We start from the raw sequence: 14688 nt of genomic DNA on the forward strand, positions 1-14688 counted from the left end.
TTGAGCTGCAAGATAGCTTTCACATGTTCCCTGTGTGTATGTGTGTGTATGTTTGTGTGTGTGGTTGCGTGTATGTAAATGTAAGGTCATCATTTAGCATTCCGTTTCTGGTAACATATGTATTGATGTTTTTCCATATATGACTAACATTTTGTGCGACACTTATCTTTATCTTATCTATATCTTATATCTTATATACTTGTCTGAATAACTATGAGAAAGCCAAAAAGGAAAAACAACACCGCATAAAATAACATCTCAAGTGTAAATACCTTGAAAAGAGTCACATTCATCTAGTATTTCATATTACAAGAATCTAAGATTATATTAATCAAATATAAGATTAGACCTAGTGTGAGACATTTTTCTAATTTCAAGCTTGAGAAGCTTGAAACTTTTTTAAGGTGTCATTTTTTGCAGAGGAGTGAGAGGAGCAGAAAGGTGGCAAAGGTTGACAGCCTAATATAGACACAGATACTGCTGTGAGAAATCAGGAGGGAGACAAAGAAGCTTGAAGAGTCACACATTTGTAGATACAGGATGTTATAGAGCTTGTGAAATTTGTGGATGTTTCTGCTGGATATAAGCACCAATTCTGTTGTAACTATTCTAACTAGGTGAAATGTTACATAGAAAGCCTTCTTTTTACTCTTATCAGAAACTCCCATATGACAACTGGAGAGAAGTAATGAAGAGGAGGAGTAATGGCTCCAGATATGTAAAGCAAGATAAAGATGTTTTTATGCATTTACAATAAGATTATTTTTTGGTTTTCGAAACTGTTATCTCCTCCTGTACATATGATCTGTTGCAGTGCTCTAAGGCACACAATAAGAGCCTCACTACACTCAGAGAACAGTATCTGCAGGACTGAATATCCTGCTGCTCTGTTTGCACACTTGACTGTTCACATGAATCCACTCTACTCATGTCAACGCCCCAAACATTCTCATTGGGCTCTCAGCCAAACACAGTGATGCTAATAACCCTCAGACTTTATATAACTAAATCATTTTCCAGCATACACAAAAACATTACAGCAACTTTTGTCAACAATAGAGGGTCTTTAGCAGGCCTTGAAAAGATCATGAAATCCACACTCCAATATATAGTATATAAATGTAAAAGAGCTAACACCAAACACTGAAGAACTACCACCATTTGAAAGAAATGACTCACTTTCTGCCCTGGTGTAAAACCAAATAATCCTTTTTTTTTTTTTTTATCCTAGCGTTTGTCCTGCACAATGGCAGGTTCAAAAGTTTGCAGACCCTGAAAGAAATTGTTAAACATTGCCATTTATTTTGGAAATTATGACTGATAATGCAAAAGATTTTTTTCTTATTCAAGGACAGTGGTCTCGTGAAGTCATTAATTATCACATAGTTGTTTGACTCCTTTTTAAAACCTAATGATTACTGATATCACTCAACCCTTCAAGCTGCTCTGGAAAAAATTGTTGTTGTTGTTTCAAGGAGCACAATAAGATGCCAGTGCCCATTTTATTGAAATAGAAGAAATTATTACATGTAAATAACAAATAAAATAATATAAATAGCAGCTCCTACTGATGTAGCAGACTGTATTACCTCTCTGAGTACTTTGTGCAGGAGTTGGGCGCTGGCATCTGAAATGTTCCAGGGGTCTCGTTCGTCCACAAGCATGGCATCCAGCGTGCCCTTTTCCATTACAACGTCAAATGAGTTATCAGGGAAAGCCAGACGACGGGCATCCATGCACACCCAGCTCATGCCCATGCAGTCGGAGTGACGCTGAGCCATACTCTCCACACACACACTGGAGTAGTCCACGTTAGTGATGGTTTTGTAGCCAGCCAGGTACATGTGCAAGCTTAGAGCACTGTTCCCACAACCTGAGACAAGAAAAATAAGAAAAGAGTAAATACAATGTTAAAAGTCTACCAAGCACAACAATAATTGACTGAAAGATTTTTAATTGTTTCCTAATACTGGGGATCTCGACTAAAGGGCTGTTCAGGTAGCACAATATGGATGTACACCAAACACCCGGGGGTTATTAAAATTCCACCAGCTTCAGAAGTAACTAACAAACACACACTACTTCCTGACAGGCTAGCCAAATCTCCTGGATCAGCCCACCCTGATCCTGAACTACCCAGTGCTCTGTGATAGATGACCTGAAAATCCTGATACAGCATTACACTACACAGAGGTTTTATCAGCCAGTTTTATACATGTTGCCAGATCTTCTCCAGCTCAACTGACATTTAATATGAGTGATTAATGAAGGTTGATAAAAACATGCCAGCCGTGAAAGCAATACTGGGTGTTCGGCGAATTCTATTCAAGGTCACTGCCAACAGTCTCCATGTTTGTTTGTTTACTGAATGAGCTGTTAGTTTGTTAAATGATTTGTATCCAGACTTGTAATGACTTATGAATCTAACAACTGTGGGAGTGTCCATATGATGCAGATAACCTTTCAGTTTTATGCATCTATACACATTAAACTCCTACTGGCTTTGAAAATCTGTTCATGAAAACAAGTGAAAAAATCTGGTTCATTTTAGGAAGCTTCCAGGTTTGGTGTTGTCTTCTGTTTTATGTGTTAATGTATGTGTTGAGAAGAAACAGCAGCTTCTCTGTGAAATCTAAAGAAAACCAAAAAAAACAAAAAAACATTTATAAATCATTTTAAATTGAATAAATTTTTTCTGTGAGACTTAAATGGACAGGCACAACAGTATCCCAGACTAAAATAATTGTTTATTTCAACAAGGAACAAAATGTTTTCATTTAATAGATGGTTTTGTCAGGCTATGACCAATTTATTCTGTCTCTGTGCAAGTACCAGCTTCATCCCGAGTGTAACTGACAGTCAGCAGGGCTGTCACGTTTTGCCACCTCTGTTCCAAAACCGTGAGTAACACTAATTATCACTCCTTTCGTTTGGTTAATTAAAGAGCCCTTAACAAGTCGCGACTTAGCAAAGAAATTGAATCACAGATTCTCTCCTTTTCTCTCACCTCTTTGTTTTATTGTCTACATCTTGATCCACATTTAGCGGTTAAGGCAAAAATCTCAAGAAATGTCAACAGATTCAATTCACTAAATTTAAAGTGATGTTTCTACACAGGAAGGCAACCTCACAAAGAGCTGCTAAGATATTTCTTACAGGGAAAATCATTGCCGTTACCTGGAAGATTCAATCAGATTCAATCTGATTTGCTTTAAAGTTTTTGTAAGACAAAATAGAGTCTGGGAGCAATTATTTACCAGATCAGGAAAAAGGTTTGCAATATGTCAACTAATTTATTTCCTAAATCTGCATCAAACTTCAAAAATGAATACATTTCTGGTATAGCAAGGCAACTTTCATGCACATTGGTGAAGACCAGCAACACAATTTTTTCCCACCTTATGGGCATGTTGCAAAAACACACCTGGCTCAGCTCTGAAGACTTTTTTTTATATTAAAAAAGATTGTTAATATTAAATATCCATTAGGAAAAAAGGAGAGAATTGCATTGTATATAATAGTGTGGGTTTTGCTCCTTATTTAAAGAAGTGGGTTTTGTTTCCACTAGAGGCATTTGTGTTTTTGCAAGCAAGACAGAAAGAGAGAAGAAGACTGCACTTCAATCAGTCTTCAAGGACACCCCTCTAACCTTTGTTTATTTCAGCCATGACAACATGGACACTGGGGCTCTGGGTGCTTTTGCATTCCAGACAGGCCACAACACCATGGAACACACACCCCTAACCCCATCCCACCTGATTTAATTCATCAAGACCTTGATAACGAGCTGCTGAGATGAACTAGGTGTTAGAGCAAGGAAAACCTGATTCAAGTTGTACTGTAACAGAATATAGCTATGTGTGACCTTTATACCTTAACCCTAACCAGAACCTTAGATGTACATATATTGGCTGCAAACATGGGAACATTTGGCTGTAGCATAGAAAACCAGTTGCTTCTTAAAAACCTTTCATTTTCTGTCAGTACCTCTGAAGTATAGCATGCAGTTTGCATGTGGACATTGTTGACTCCCAGGACTGGATTGTGGTCTAAAGCACAATAGACAAACCCAGATACAATGCTCTCCATAATCAACTTTCTCTCTGAATGCCTCAGAAGCCTTCATGAGATTTAGGACAGGCAGTGTGTTAAAGTTAGCACTGCCAATACTGACAAAACAGTTCTTTTCTGTCTCACTTATATCTCCTCTCTTACCATCTGTCTCATTCTTCTGCTTCCATCTTTCCCTACCCCCTCCTCGTTTGTTTGTTGACATGGGCAGGACAGAAAAAGGGATTCCCTTCTGATGAAAAAGCATCAGAATGCTCTGGCAGATCAAACCAAGGGTATTAGGCTGCAGGGCTCTGTTCCAGTACTGTTTATAACATGCCCTTGTCACCTTTGATTTATTATTTACCCTTCAGGGAAACCCCGTTGCTATCTTGAGCTGCTCTAAAACTTTATTAGCTCAAGTGAAGTTTGCAACATGAGCTCTTGGGAGCCTAAGGGATCAAGTCAACAGTGCTGTACAATTCAACCCTGGCCAGGGGTCACTGCAATCAGCTGTAAACATGACAGACTGAGCTGTTCATAAAATGTGAACAGAAGCAATAAAACTCATATCAAAAAACATTCATATACGTTGATTTGTTAGTTTTTGGTAAGGCAATCATGTCATGTAACTCTCTATTCTGTTAAATAATTAGCAAACAGCTACATAATTATCATACCTGCTAGAGAGCAGATTCAACAAGATTCCCTTGCTGCCAAAAATCATATAGTGCTAAACTTCCAGAGGTCACATGCCAAATAAAAGCCATCTAAATATATTTCAAATACATTTTATTTTACTTTATATACATGTATCTTTCCATTGCCTATTCTTATAATCTCCAGCAAAATCTGTGAAGATGATATGTTTAGGTAATGCCAACATACTATTTTTAATATAATGGAATTATGTGCTGGATTTTTTAACTGTCCTAGTTTATTTTTGAAAGATGATACCAATATAAAACCAAAGGTACTGATAGCAAGCACCCTAATTGATCTTTTAAAATAAGCTATTTTTGTAATAAAAATAAACTACAAACTATCAGTTAGTATATATTCTAAGGTTTTAACAAAACTACTGCGCTAACCTTCTAGGAATTACAGTCCAAGGGCACTGCCCCAGCTCTCCATGCAACTGTGATCCTCAACCCCAACCTTATTTAGTGCCTTCAACATCTGTGGCCAAATTTAATCTTTCCCAGCACCTTTGCCTCTATGAATGTTTCTAGATGCCATTGTAACCAAGGCCGCAGTGAAGGAACCCAAGACACTTCTGTCACTGCATCCTGAAGGAAGGTCATGTTCAGTGGGTAAAGAAATTTCTCAAAGTGCTCTGTTCCCAACTCAACAATATCCACAGTATAGTCAAACTCCCTCACCATTGCTGAGCAAATCCAGTGCATGGTGTTGTTTGAAAATCTTTTTCCATAGTCTATCGCTCCTCCCATGCCCAAGCTTTTGCATCTATTGCAACTCTTTTGGCTCCACAATACACTCAACCGAAGCAGGAGAGCCCTCCATGTGCAATAGAGGCCTTCTTGATGTGGTGTCCACCAGAGTGACCGGTTACTACCACAAGGGGTTTCAGTTGACTTCCAGCTGGAGCCCTGTCCAACAATTCCAACCAAGTGTTCATTAGTTGACATCTATGCCCCCTCTTTATCTGAGTTGCAAAGTAGTTTGGTGTCAGAGCCCTTATATGTTAGGGTGATTATATCTAGTACATACCTTTCTATTTCACATATAATCTCTGACAGACTCTCTACCTGTCAGAGAAGAGACAATCCAAACCATCCTAAGAGATCAATGGCACTGCACCCGACCCTCACCAATCATCTTGCAAATGGTGAATGCACAAGAGGGTTCCACATCATTATTTAGGGCCGAGCTCAAGCAGGTTACTAGAATGTTCCACTTACTGTAAGCTTGCCTTATGGCTCCACCCCTAGACTGACCTGGGTCCCAGTAATCCTAATCCAAACAGGGTTTGAACTATAACAGACTATATTTTTTAACTATTCATGAGAGTCATTAGGAGTGCTCTTTGTCTGTCCTCAACCTTTAGATTATTTTTACAGTGTCTGGTCTTTTTGGAAGCATTACCCTCCTGGAGACATAGCTAAGAGGTGATCTCTATTGAAAAAATAGTAATAATATTATTAATAATATTAAAGTAATAAAAGTATTAGCACTTTTTAGTTCATCTTTATCTTCTGGAAGTTTCCTGGAAGTACATATTTTGTAAACTGCTTTATATGTATATTTGCATGAAAGGGTATATTATAGAACAAACTCTGGAGATCACACACAGATAAATAATGACTGATGTTTCTGGATAAAACTAAAATACGAAAGAAGGTACATTGGTAGATTATACATACTGTTGTGTACATAATGTGAAAAATATTAAAAACAAAAATATTAAAGAGGAATAAATCAGAATCTGAAAAAATCTAATGCAAATATGCAAATAAACACACACACACACACACACACTACCAGTCAAAAGTTTGGACACACCTTTTAATTCAATGTTTTTTGTTTAGGGATTTATTTTCTACATTCTAGAACAATACTGGAGATTTCAAAACTATGAAATAACACACATGGACTTAAGTAATCCATATGTAATGACAAAAAACAGTCAGTTGTTATTTTAAGACACAAAGGTCAGGTGTTCTGGAATAGTTCTTGCAAGAACAGTATTGTCAAGTGCATTTGCAAAACCCATCAAGCACCATGATGAAACTGGCTCACATGAAAACCATCCCAGGAAAGCAAGACCTGCAGAGGGGAAGTTCATTTAGAGTTACCAGCCTTAGAAATCAGGAATTAACAGCACCTCAGATTAGAGCCGTTATGACTTTACAGAGCATCAGTAGCAGACATATCTCAATATCGATTGTTCAAACGAGATTATTGTGTATTTCGGCCGCCTTCAGCATTGTTTTACAACATAGAATGTAATCAAATTATTCTTGTGCTTGAGAATGTGTATATAGTATATTAAGAACTTCTAATCATTTGTATGTACAAACTAGTGGTAGGAAAGTGTAACTGCTTGTACGCTTATTATGAGGAGCTCCCAGCACAGTTGACAGTAATTACTGACTATGGTGCACACAACAAGGTGCAGACAAGTGACATAGATGAAATACAAAGGGAACATCTGGCACATTTGGCACCTGCAGCTTTACTAAGGGATTGTGTTTTTGAGGAAGGAACCTCTTCGTTCAGAGTGATAAGTGGCTCATCAATCAAGTTAACTTGCCCAATGCAATTTCAGTTGATTCCTGCCTGCGATTCAACACCACTTTTGGAGAGGCCAATAAAACACAGTAATAGCATCCCCATACACACACAAGAACATTCTACTCTAGGGTTATTAGCCATGGGCACAATTCAAAGAAAAATTGATGACAGGTCTGGTGTTTTCCAACCAAGAGCCAAATAATGACAAGTTATATCACTCATGCTGCAACATTACATTTCTAAATATGGCAGTGGAGAAGACAACAATAATGAGGGACCTTCACACCATCACAGATTTTCCACATGTAACTGGGGTAAGAGACACACACAATCAAAAATAAAAAATAAATGTGTGGTGGTGGTTCTACACATACTTTAATTGCACATGAATAGGTCTATGTGTTGGAGTTCCACTTGATGCTGGTTTTGAACGTAGTAATTCAATTATTTATTATTAATTATGCAATAATTGCAGTCAATAAAGCTTGTGGCCCACTGGAGCTCTGCATACTGATGAATCAGTCCACCTCCGCAGAAGGCCGCTGTATTGTTTACTCTTTATACACACTTAACCATTCAGTTTATAAAGCTTGCAGTCATGTATACATCTGTGTGAAAACTGAAAACTTGTATTGTCGTTGCAGAACCTTTTGTACCGAATCCTTTACTTTCAGATCTCACCTAATATCTGTTATGTTCCTTATGTGTTGCTTAAATTATGTGTTATGTAAGAATGTAAGGTACAACAGAGCATTTGTTTATTAATTTGGATTTATTTTGTGAGATGATTCAAAATAAGGAGCGAAAAACTAAGGGATTGGTTTAAAACCCAAACTGTGGACATTTTGGTATTGGTGCTGGGATCTGAACTCTCAACTCTTCAAATCAGTAGCTGTGAGCCCTGACCCCTAAACCACAACCATGTTATACAAATGAAAACACTAAATGTGTGACCTGAATTAGTAAACAGAAGATTTTTTTTCTAGAGGAAACTAGATACTCATTAAAGACTTCTGGAAAGAATATTCCCAGAAATGGACCCGACATGTTGTAGATGTAACAGAGGTGAGGCTACTTTGGGTCATATGTTCTGGACATGTCCAGCTCTATAGGACCATTTTGGTCTGCTGTTTTTAAGACATTTTTATATATTTGTGAAAAGGAGATAGAACCGGATCCAATATATGGTGTGACATCTGAGAACCTCTCACTACCGTCAGGTCAATCGGATGCATTGGCTTTCTCTTCTTTGTTGGCCTGATGACTTATACTCATACGATGGAAGTCAAATAAACCACCAACACATCAAGTGGGTAGAAATGTCATGGCATATTTAAAGTTAGACAATCTCAAATACTCCGTGAAAGGCTCAAATAAAAGTTAGGAGACCTTTCCTTTTGTATTTTGAGGACAGATTCATTCCAAACACTAATTGCAAGCTCCCCACTTAGCCCCCCCCTTCCCCTCCCCACCTTTATTTTTACGCACTGTGTTTGTGATGTTATGTAAAGAATTTTAGTTTGACGCAATTTTTGTGCAATTTTTGGAATGTTCAATAAAAAGATTTGTCTACTAAAGACACTCGCACTAAATGAAATGGGGATTGTGTTAAAAAAAAAAAAAAAAACCTTGTGACACTTATTTGCAGAAAAAATGCAAAATTTAAAAATAAGATTTTCATTTCAGTGAATTTAAAGGTTTTCATTTCGGCTATTTCCATATGTCCATTCTACAGTACAAAACAGTATGTTAGTAGGAATAGTGCTATTTTTACACATAATTTAGAACAGTGTTATATAGTTTAGGACACAACCACAAACTCTTTAGCAATCCTGTTTCACACCACATGTCCATGTTGCATCAGCTCCTGTCTAATGGTGTCCTTCCCACTCAGCTGCTTTTTCTTTTTCTTTTCTTATTTTAGAGAGCAGCAGTCAGAAAGCATATTCTTGAGCAGCATAAGTGATACAGGATAGAGAGGAAGAGGTCAAACAGCAGTATAGTGAAGATAAATATGGATAGGTCTGGTAAACATTGAGGTGGGGGGAAAACAGGAGTCTTAAATGTATTTATACAGTAAAGATAAAGAAATTCTCTTCCCCTAAGTGTTTCCAGGAACATACATGCTCACTATCCTCCTGCTTCAATCCACCAGCATAGTACACTTCTCTTATTTTTGTTCTTATATGTCACAAGTGTCTAATATCCATCACACTGTTTTCGTCACGCTGTGTGTGTGTCATGTATTAATCAACACCTAGATTCAGAAAAAAAATAAAGTTGTTTTTACTTTCCATCTCTTTTATTCAGCTCTGGTGGAGTTTAGTGCTGCAGTGCAGTGGAGCAGGATAATAATCATAAGTCTCATTAATGTGTCCTGAGATATCATGTAATATCTCTAATCTTGGCCAGAAAACTCTGCATGAGTTACCAATGCAGACACCCTCCCAAAAAGGTTTCATGACTGATGTCTTGAAGTGTCTTGAACACAAGGTCCTCATTAAAAACCTGTCTGCATACTCAGTTTTCAAATCATTAAAAACATGCAAAATTATTACGCAGTTTTCAACACAAACAATGTAAAGGGAGAAAAACAACCATAAAAAGGAGGCCAGACTAGATGTCCTGTATGTGTGGATCAGCAGCCAAGGGGATATTTCCAATTACCCCCCTGCCAGGCAGAAATCTGTGCTGGAGACGCTGTCTGTGGTGATGCCAGCACATGGCCACCTACACTGATTCCTTTGTTTGGTGGGTTTGTGGGATCCCAGCCCCACTGCATACTACTAATTCAAACCACAGGGTAAACTACATATACATCAAGCACATACACTGAATCAACCTGTGATTTATTGACTTGAACTGCTACAAAGTGAAACGACTAATTAATACAATACATTATGTTAATAAATGCAACACAAACGACAGTATCCCTTTACAATTAAAAGCAGTTGATTATGTCAAAGTTTGGCTGATATATGAATGATCACACTACGGCCATATATATATCTAATCTCATACCCACATACTCAACAGTACAAAAGCTACTGACAACTCAAGCATGCTCAATCAAAATTGTCTATGCCATAATTATCAGAGCCATACACACACAACCATGATCTCTCTCTCTCTCTCTCTCTCACACACACACAAACACACACAAGTGTTGCTCTATATCCTGACCTTTCACAGAGACACAGAACTGCATGGGTGTGTGTCCTCAAGATGTGTGATTTGGTGCAGAGCTGACTCTAAGTGAATTCCTGATGAGACCTAATGTACTTCACACACACCCACACACACAAGACCTTGGGCACAACCCACTCCACAGACTCATTACCTACACACAGCAATACAAAATAGGCATATACATGCATACTCAGACTAGCTGATTCATATGCGTCAGAGGGTCTATTAACACGCTTATCATCCAGAAAAGAATGAGGGCAAAAAGGGACAGAAAAAGAGACATACAGTGTAGGATATCTTAAGAGTATGGTGCATATGTGCACTCCCTCTGGTTTATATAGTGTGACCAGTGATTTAGCATTTCATAAGACAGACTCAAAAACCCAATTGCCAGTTCACTGACAATGAGGGAAATTTAGGTAAAATAATTTTCTAAAAGGGTAAACAGGGTAAAAAGGGTCAGTGAAAAATATTATAGATAGATAGATAGATAGATAGATAGATAGATAGATAGATAGATAGATAGATAGATAGATAGATAGATAGATAGATAGATAGATAGATAGATAGATAGATAGATAGAAACATACTCATTAGCATATTTATTAAACCATTACATAAATGTAGAGGACAATCTTTTTTTTCTCATAACCAAATTATACCACAATCAGTCAACATCTGAAGTGTGCCATTTCCCATAACATGAAAAATGTTTGATATTGTCTAAACGAATCCCTCAACAAATCTTTTGTGCAAATGTTTAATGTAATGTAAATATAATTACTTTAGGAGGAACAGAACAGGGTATTGTCTCTTTGCTCTTTTATAGATAAGAGAAGGCTCATGCAAATATTCCAGTTACATGTGTTTTGTGGATTTGGAGGTGGTCTTTGATTGTGTACATTGAAATGTTGTAGGAAGAACTATAGAGTATGTCATATCTGGGTGAATGTAATGTTCTTATTCTTGCTCTTAGGTCTAAACCATTTAAGGTGGGGGTCAGACACTGTCAAAGGGTTGTATCCACTCCTGTGATTTTCATGGACAGAATTTTAAGGCACAGCCAAAACTGAAGAAGTGTCCTTTATCAGGGTCTAGAGGCAACATCCCTGTTAATATCTAAACTGGACCAAGACCAAGTCTAATCTCATGGTTATCTCCCAAAAAAGAATAAGATTCTCCTTTCAATTGAGAAAAGAAAAGTTGCCCCAGTGGAGTATTTTAAGGAGTTAAGTACCTTGGGATTCTTCATGCAAAAGAAAAGCTTAAGAAAGTGATAGTAGCATCAGTATTAGAGCTGATATACTGATATGTGGTGTGTACCTACTACCAACATACCAAAAGCTCACTTATGGTCATGATCTGAGAACAGTGACTGAAAGAATAAGGTCACAAGTAGAGGAAGCCATATTAAATTCTCCACAGGGTAAGCCTAAGGTGGGGAGCTTAGAAATCCATGACAGCCCTTGAGTAGGGCTTCTCCAGTTGATTTGTTTCAAGCAGCTTACACAAATGTTCCATGTCCTGCTATAACTGTACTAGAGTACATCCCTGGGAGGATGTGCTGCAGAGATATTAACTCGCTGATGTTTGGGAATATCTGGATGAGAAGCTGTGCATTGAGGTTTTTTGGGCTGACCTTCTCAATCTGTTGCCAGTACTACCCAATAGGACAAGCATAAGGAAAATGTATGAGATCTAAATAAAATTAATATACTGTAATCATTTTTCACTCAAGTTAAGCAAAATATTGTATGTGCTGTCTTTTCGATTACTGTAATTAACACTTTTATTTAGCATCAGGCTTACACTGTCACAGCATGATGTTGTGTTGGCCAGATGAACATGGCAGATGTGGGACAAAACTGGGCAATCACACTTTCTTACTCCCAGATCCAGCCATTGGCACATTCAGTGATTACTCTGACAGCATCAGAAGCACTATATTAACACATCTAATGAAGCACCACAGTCCTAAACAATGCATTTTCTGACAGCTTGAACCAGACCTCAGGCATTCTCTTCTGTCCTTCTGTCTGTCAACAGCACCTCACTGGATTTTTTTTACCATTCAATGTAATCTTAAGAGACTGCATGAAATAATTTATGATAAAAAAAATCAATTACATTTACGGCATTTGGCAGATGCACTTACATTTATCTCATTTATAAACTATGCAAATTACAACTAGATGACTTCGTGTAGAAGACAGTCTGTTTTGACCCCTGGTAGGGTGCGCTACTAGTTCTCAGAGATCGAGCAAAAGTACTTGTTTTGACTAACCACAAATTCAGTATCGCTGACAAGCCTGTTTTCTAACACATGCACATAGTAGATATTTCAGGCATAACCAATGGGCACAGAGTTCTGTTTGAATTTAACCATGGGGTATTTTAGGCAGCATTTTACCAGTTCTCGAGGTTGATGTGTTGATAGCAGGAAAAATGGGCAAGAATAAGGTCCTGAGCCACTTTGACAAGGCCAGGTTGTAATGACTAAATAATTGGGACAGCACATCTCCAACGCAGCAGGTCTTTTCGGGTGCACCCCCAGTATGCAGTGGTCAATATCTACCAAAAGTGGTCCAAGGAAGTGAAACAGAGTGAAGACCACCAGTGAAACAGAGACAGGGTCATGGGAGTCCAAGGCTAACTGAAGGCTTGCCTGTCTGGTCTGATCAAACAGAACTAAAATTAATGCTGGCCATGATAGAAAGGTGTCAGAACAGTGTATTGCAGCTTGCAATGTATGGACCTGTTTAACCAAAGACAGGCCAAAGCACTCATGTTAACCTCTGTCCAAAAGCACCTACAAGGGGCATGTGAGCATAGGAACTGGATACTGTAGCCCTGGACGAAGGAAAGGCAAGCAGGATGAGGCAACGTGATGATCTGTGCAATGCTCTGCTTTGAAACTTCGGGTTCCTGGCATGCATGTGGTTTTTACTTTGACACGTACCACCTACCTAAACATTGTAGCAAACTAAGTTCAGCCCCTCATGGCAATGATAGGCCCTCAGAGATCTTGGTGAGTGCAGGTCCATTTAATGTCATGGCTGATCAGTGTATTGTCATTGCTATATATAGTTGCTATTGTAGATTATAGATCACACTCCATTTAATGCAGCCTAAGCTGCATCTAGCTGCGATCATATGTGATTTAGGTACAATATTTGCATATTAGGTACAATATTAGGTTGGTAATTGTGTTGTCTGAACAACAAGAAAAATTCCTGGTGTACTTATAATGTAAATATATATGGCAAATAAATATAGGCAATAACATAGACAATACTACTTTAGACAAAACTACAATAGACAAAACTACTTTTAATACAGAAAATCACTTTTAATACTTCTGTATTTTAAAGTTTCATGTTGCTAGGTAATTTGTAATGTTCATGTTCAATTGCTTATGTAACAACAGTTCACAATGATGCATTTCCAAGCAGTCACTAGTCTGTGTTTGTCTGAATTCAGCCTGGTGTCTCAGTAACCACTATCTCATACAGTGCTCAATATATTAATCTGTCTGTTGTAAAGAGTGAGGGAGCAACACAGTAAGGTTCAGTGAAGTTCAGACACAGGGAAGCTTACAGATATTATATAAGAAGAGAATCTTCTTCTTCCTCATCACTATGGTAACAAGTGGCCTGTTCTCTCCTTCCTCTCTCTCTGCCTCTCCCTTTCTCTCTCATTCAGTGATTCAAACAACCCTAAGCACCCAAATGGCAAGTAATGGATCTTGCTAGTTTCTTTGTTTCAGGCTTCTGTATTATATTCTTCTGGCAGGGAAACAACTGGACCAGATTGGAACACATCTCTGCCAATTTCTGTTAACATTTACATTGTATGGCGTTTGGCAGATGCCCTTATCCAGAGTGACATAAAAGAAGAGCTTTAAAGAATCCATCAATGAATACATCCTGGTTTACTAGCTTAAACATTAATAATACCGTCAGTCTAAAACTCTTTTGGGAAAAGCACTGTTTTTTCCCCAATTTAAAATTTTTCAGGTTCACTAGATTTCACATTTTAGGATTGCAAAATAGTTTGCAAAAAATTTGCGTTCCCAAAACAAAACTGATATACAGCTCTGGAAAAAATAAGAGACCACTGCAAAATAATCAGTTACTTGTGTTTTTTTCATACAGGTGGATGTACTGGTGAGATGAACAGTTTTGTCTCATTTTT

At 37.8% G+C, this 14688-nt stretch overlaps 1 protein-coding gene across 1 annotated transcript in view; it reads right to left on the bottom strand.

Annotated features, from left to right (window-relative positions):
• ece2a (endothelin converting enzyme 2a) overlaps nucleotides 1-14688 on the bottom strand; it is a 73449-nt gene that overhangs the window by 40632 nt on the left and 18129 nt on the right. The window contains exon 2 of the mRNA XM_058417847.1: nucleotides 1590-1873. Within this exon, the coding sequence (XP_058273830.1) occupies nucleotides 1590-1873 (284 nt within the window). The remainder of the gene's footprint in view (nucleotides 1-1589; nucleotides 1874-14688) is intronic.

Source organism: Hemibagrus wyckioides, linkage group LG20 (genome assembly GCF_019097595.1).
Source record: "Hemibagrus wyckioides isolate EC202008001 linkage group LG20, SWU_Hwy_1.0, whole genome shotgun sequence".
NCBI lineage: Eukaryota > Metazoa > Chordata > Actinopteri > Siluriformes > Bagridae > Hemibagrus > Hemibagrus wyckioides.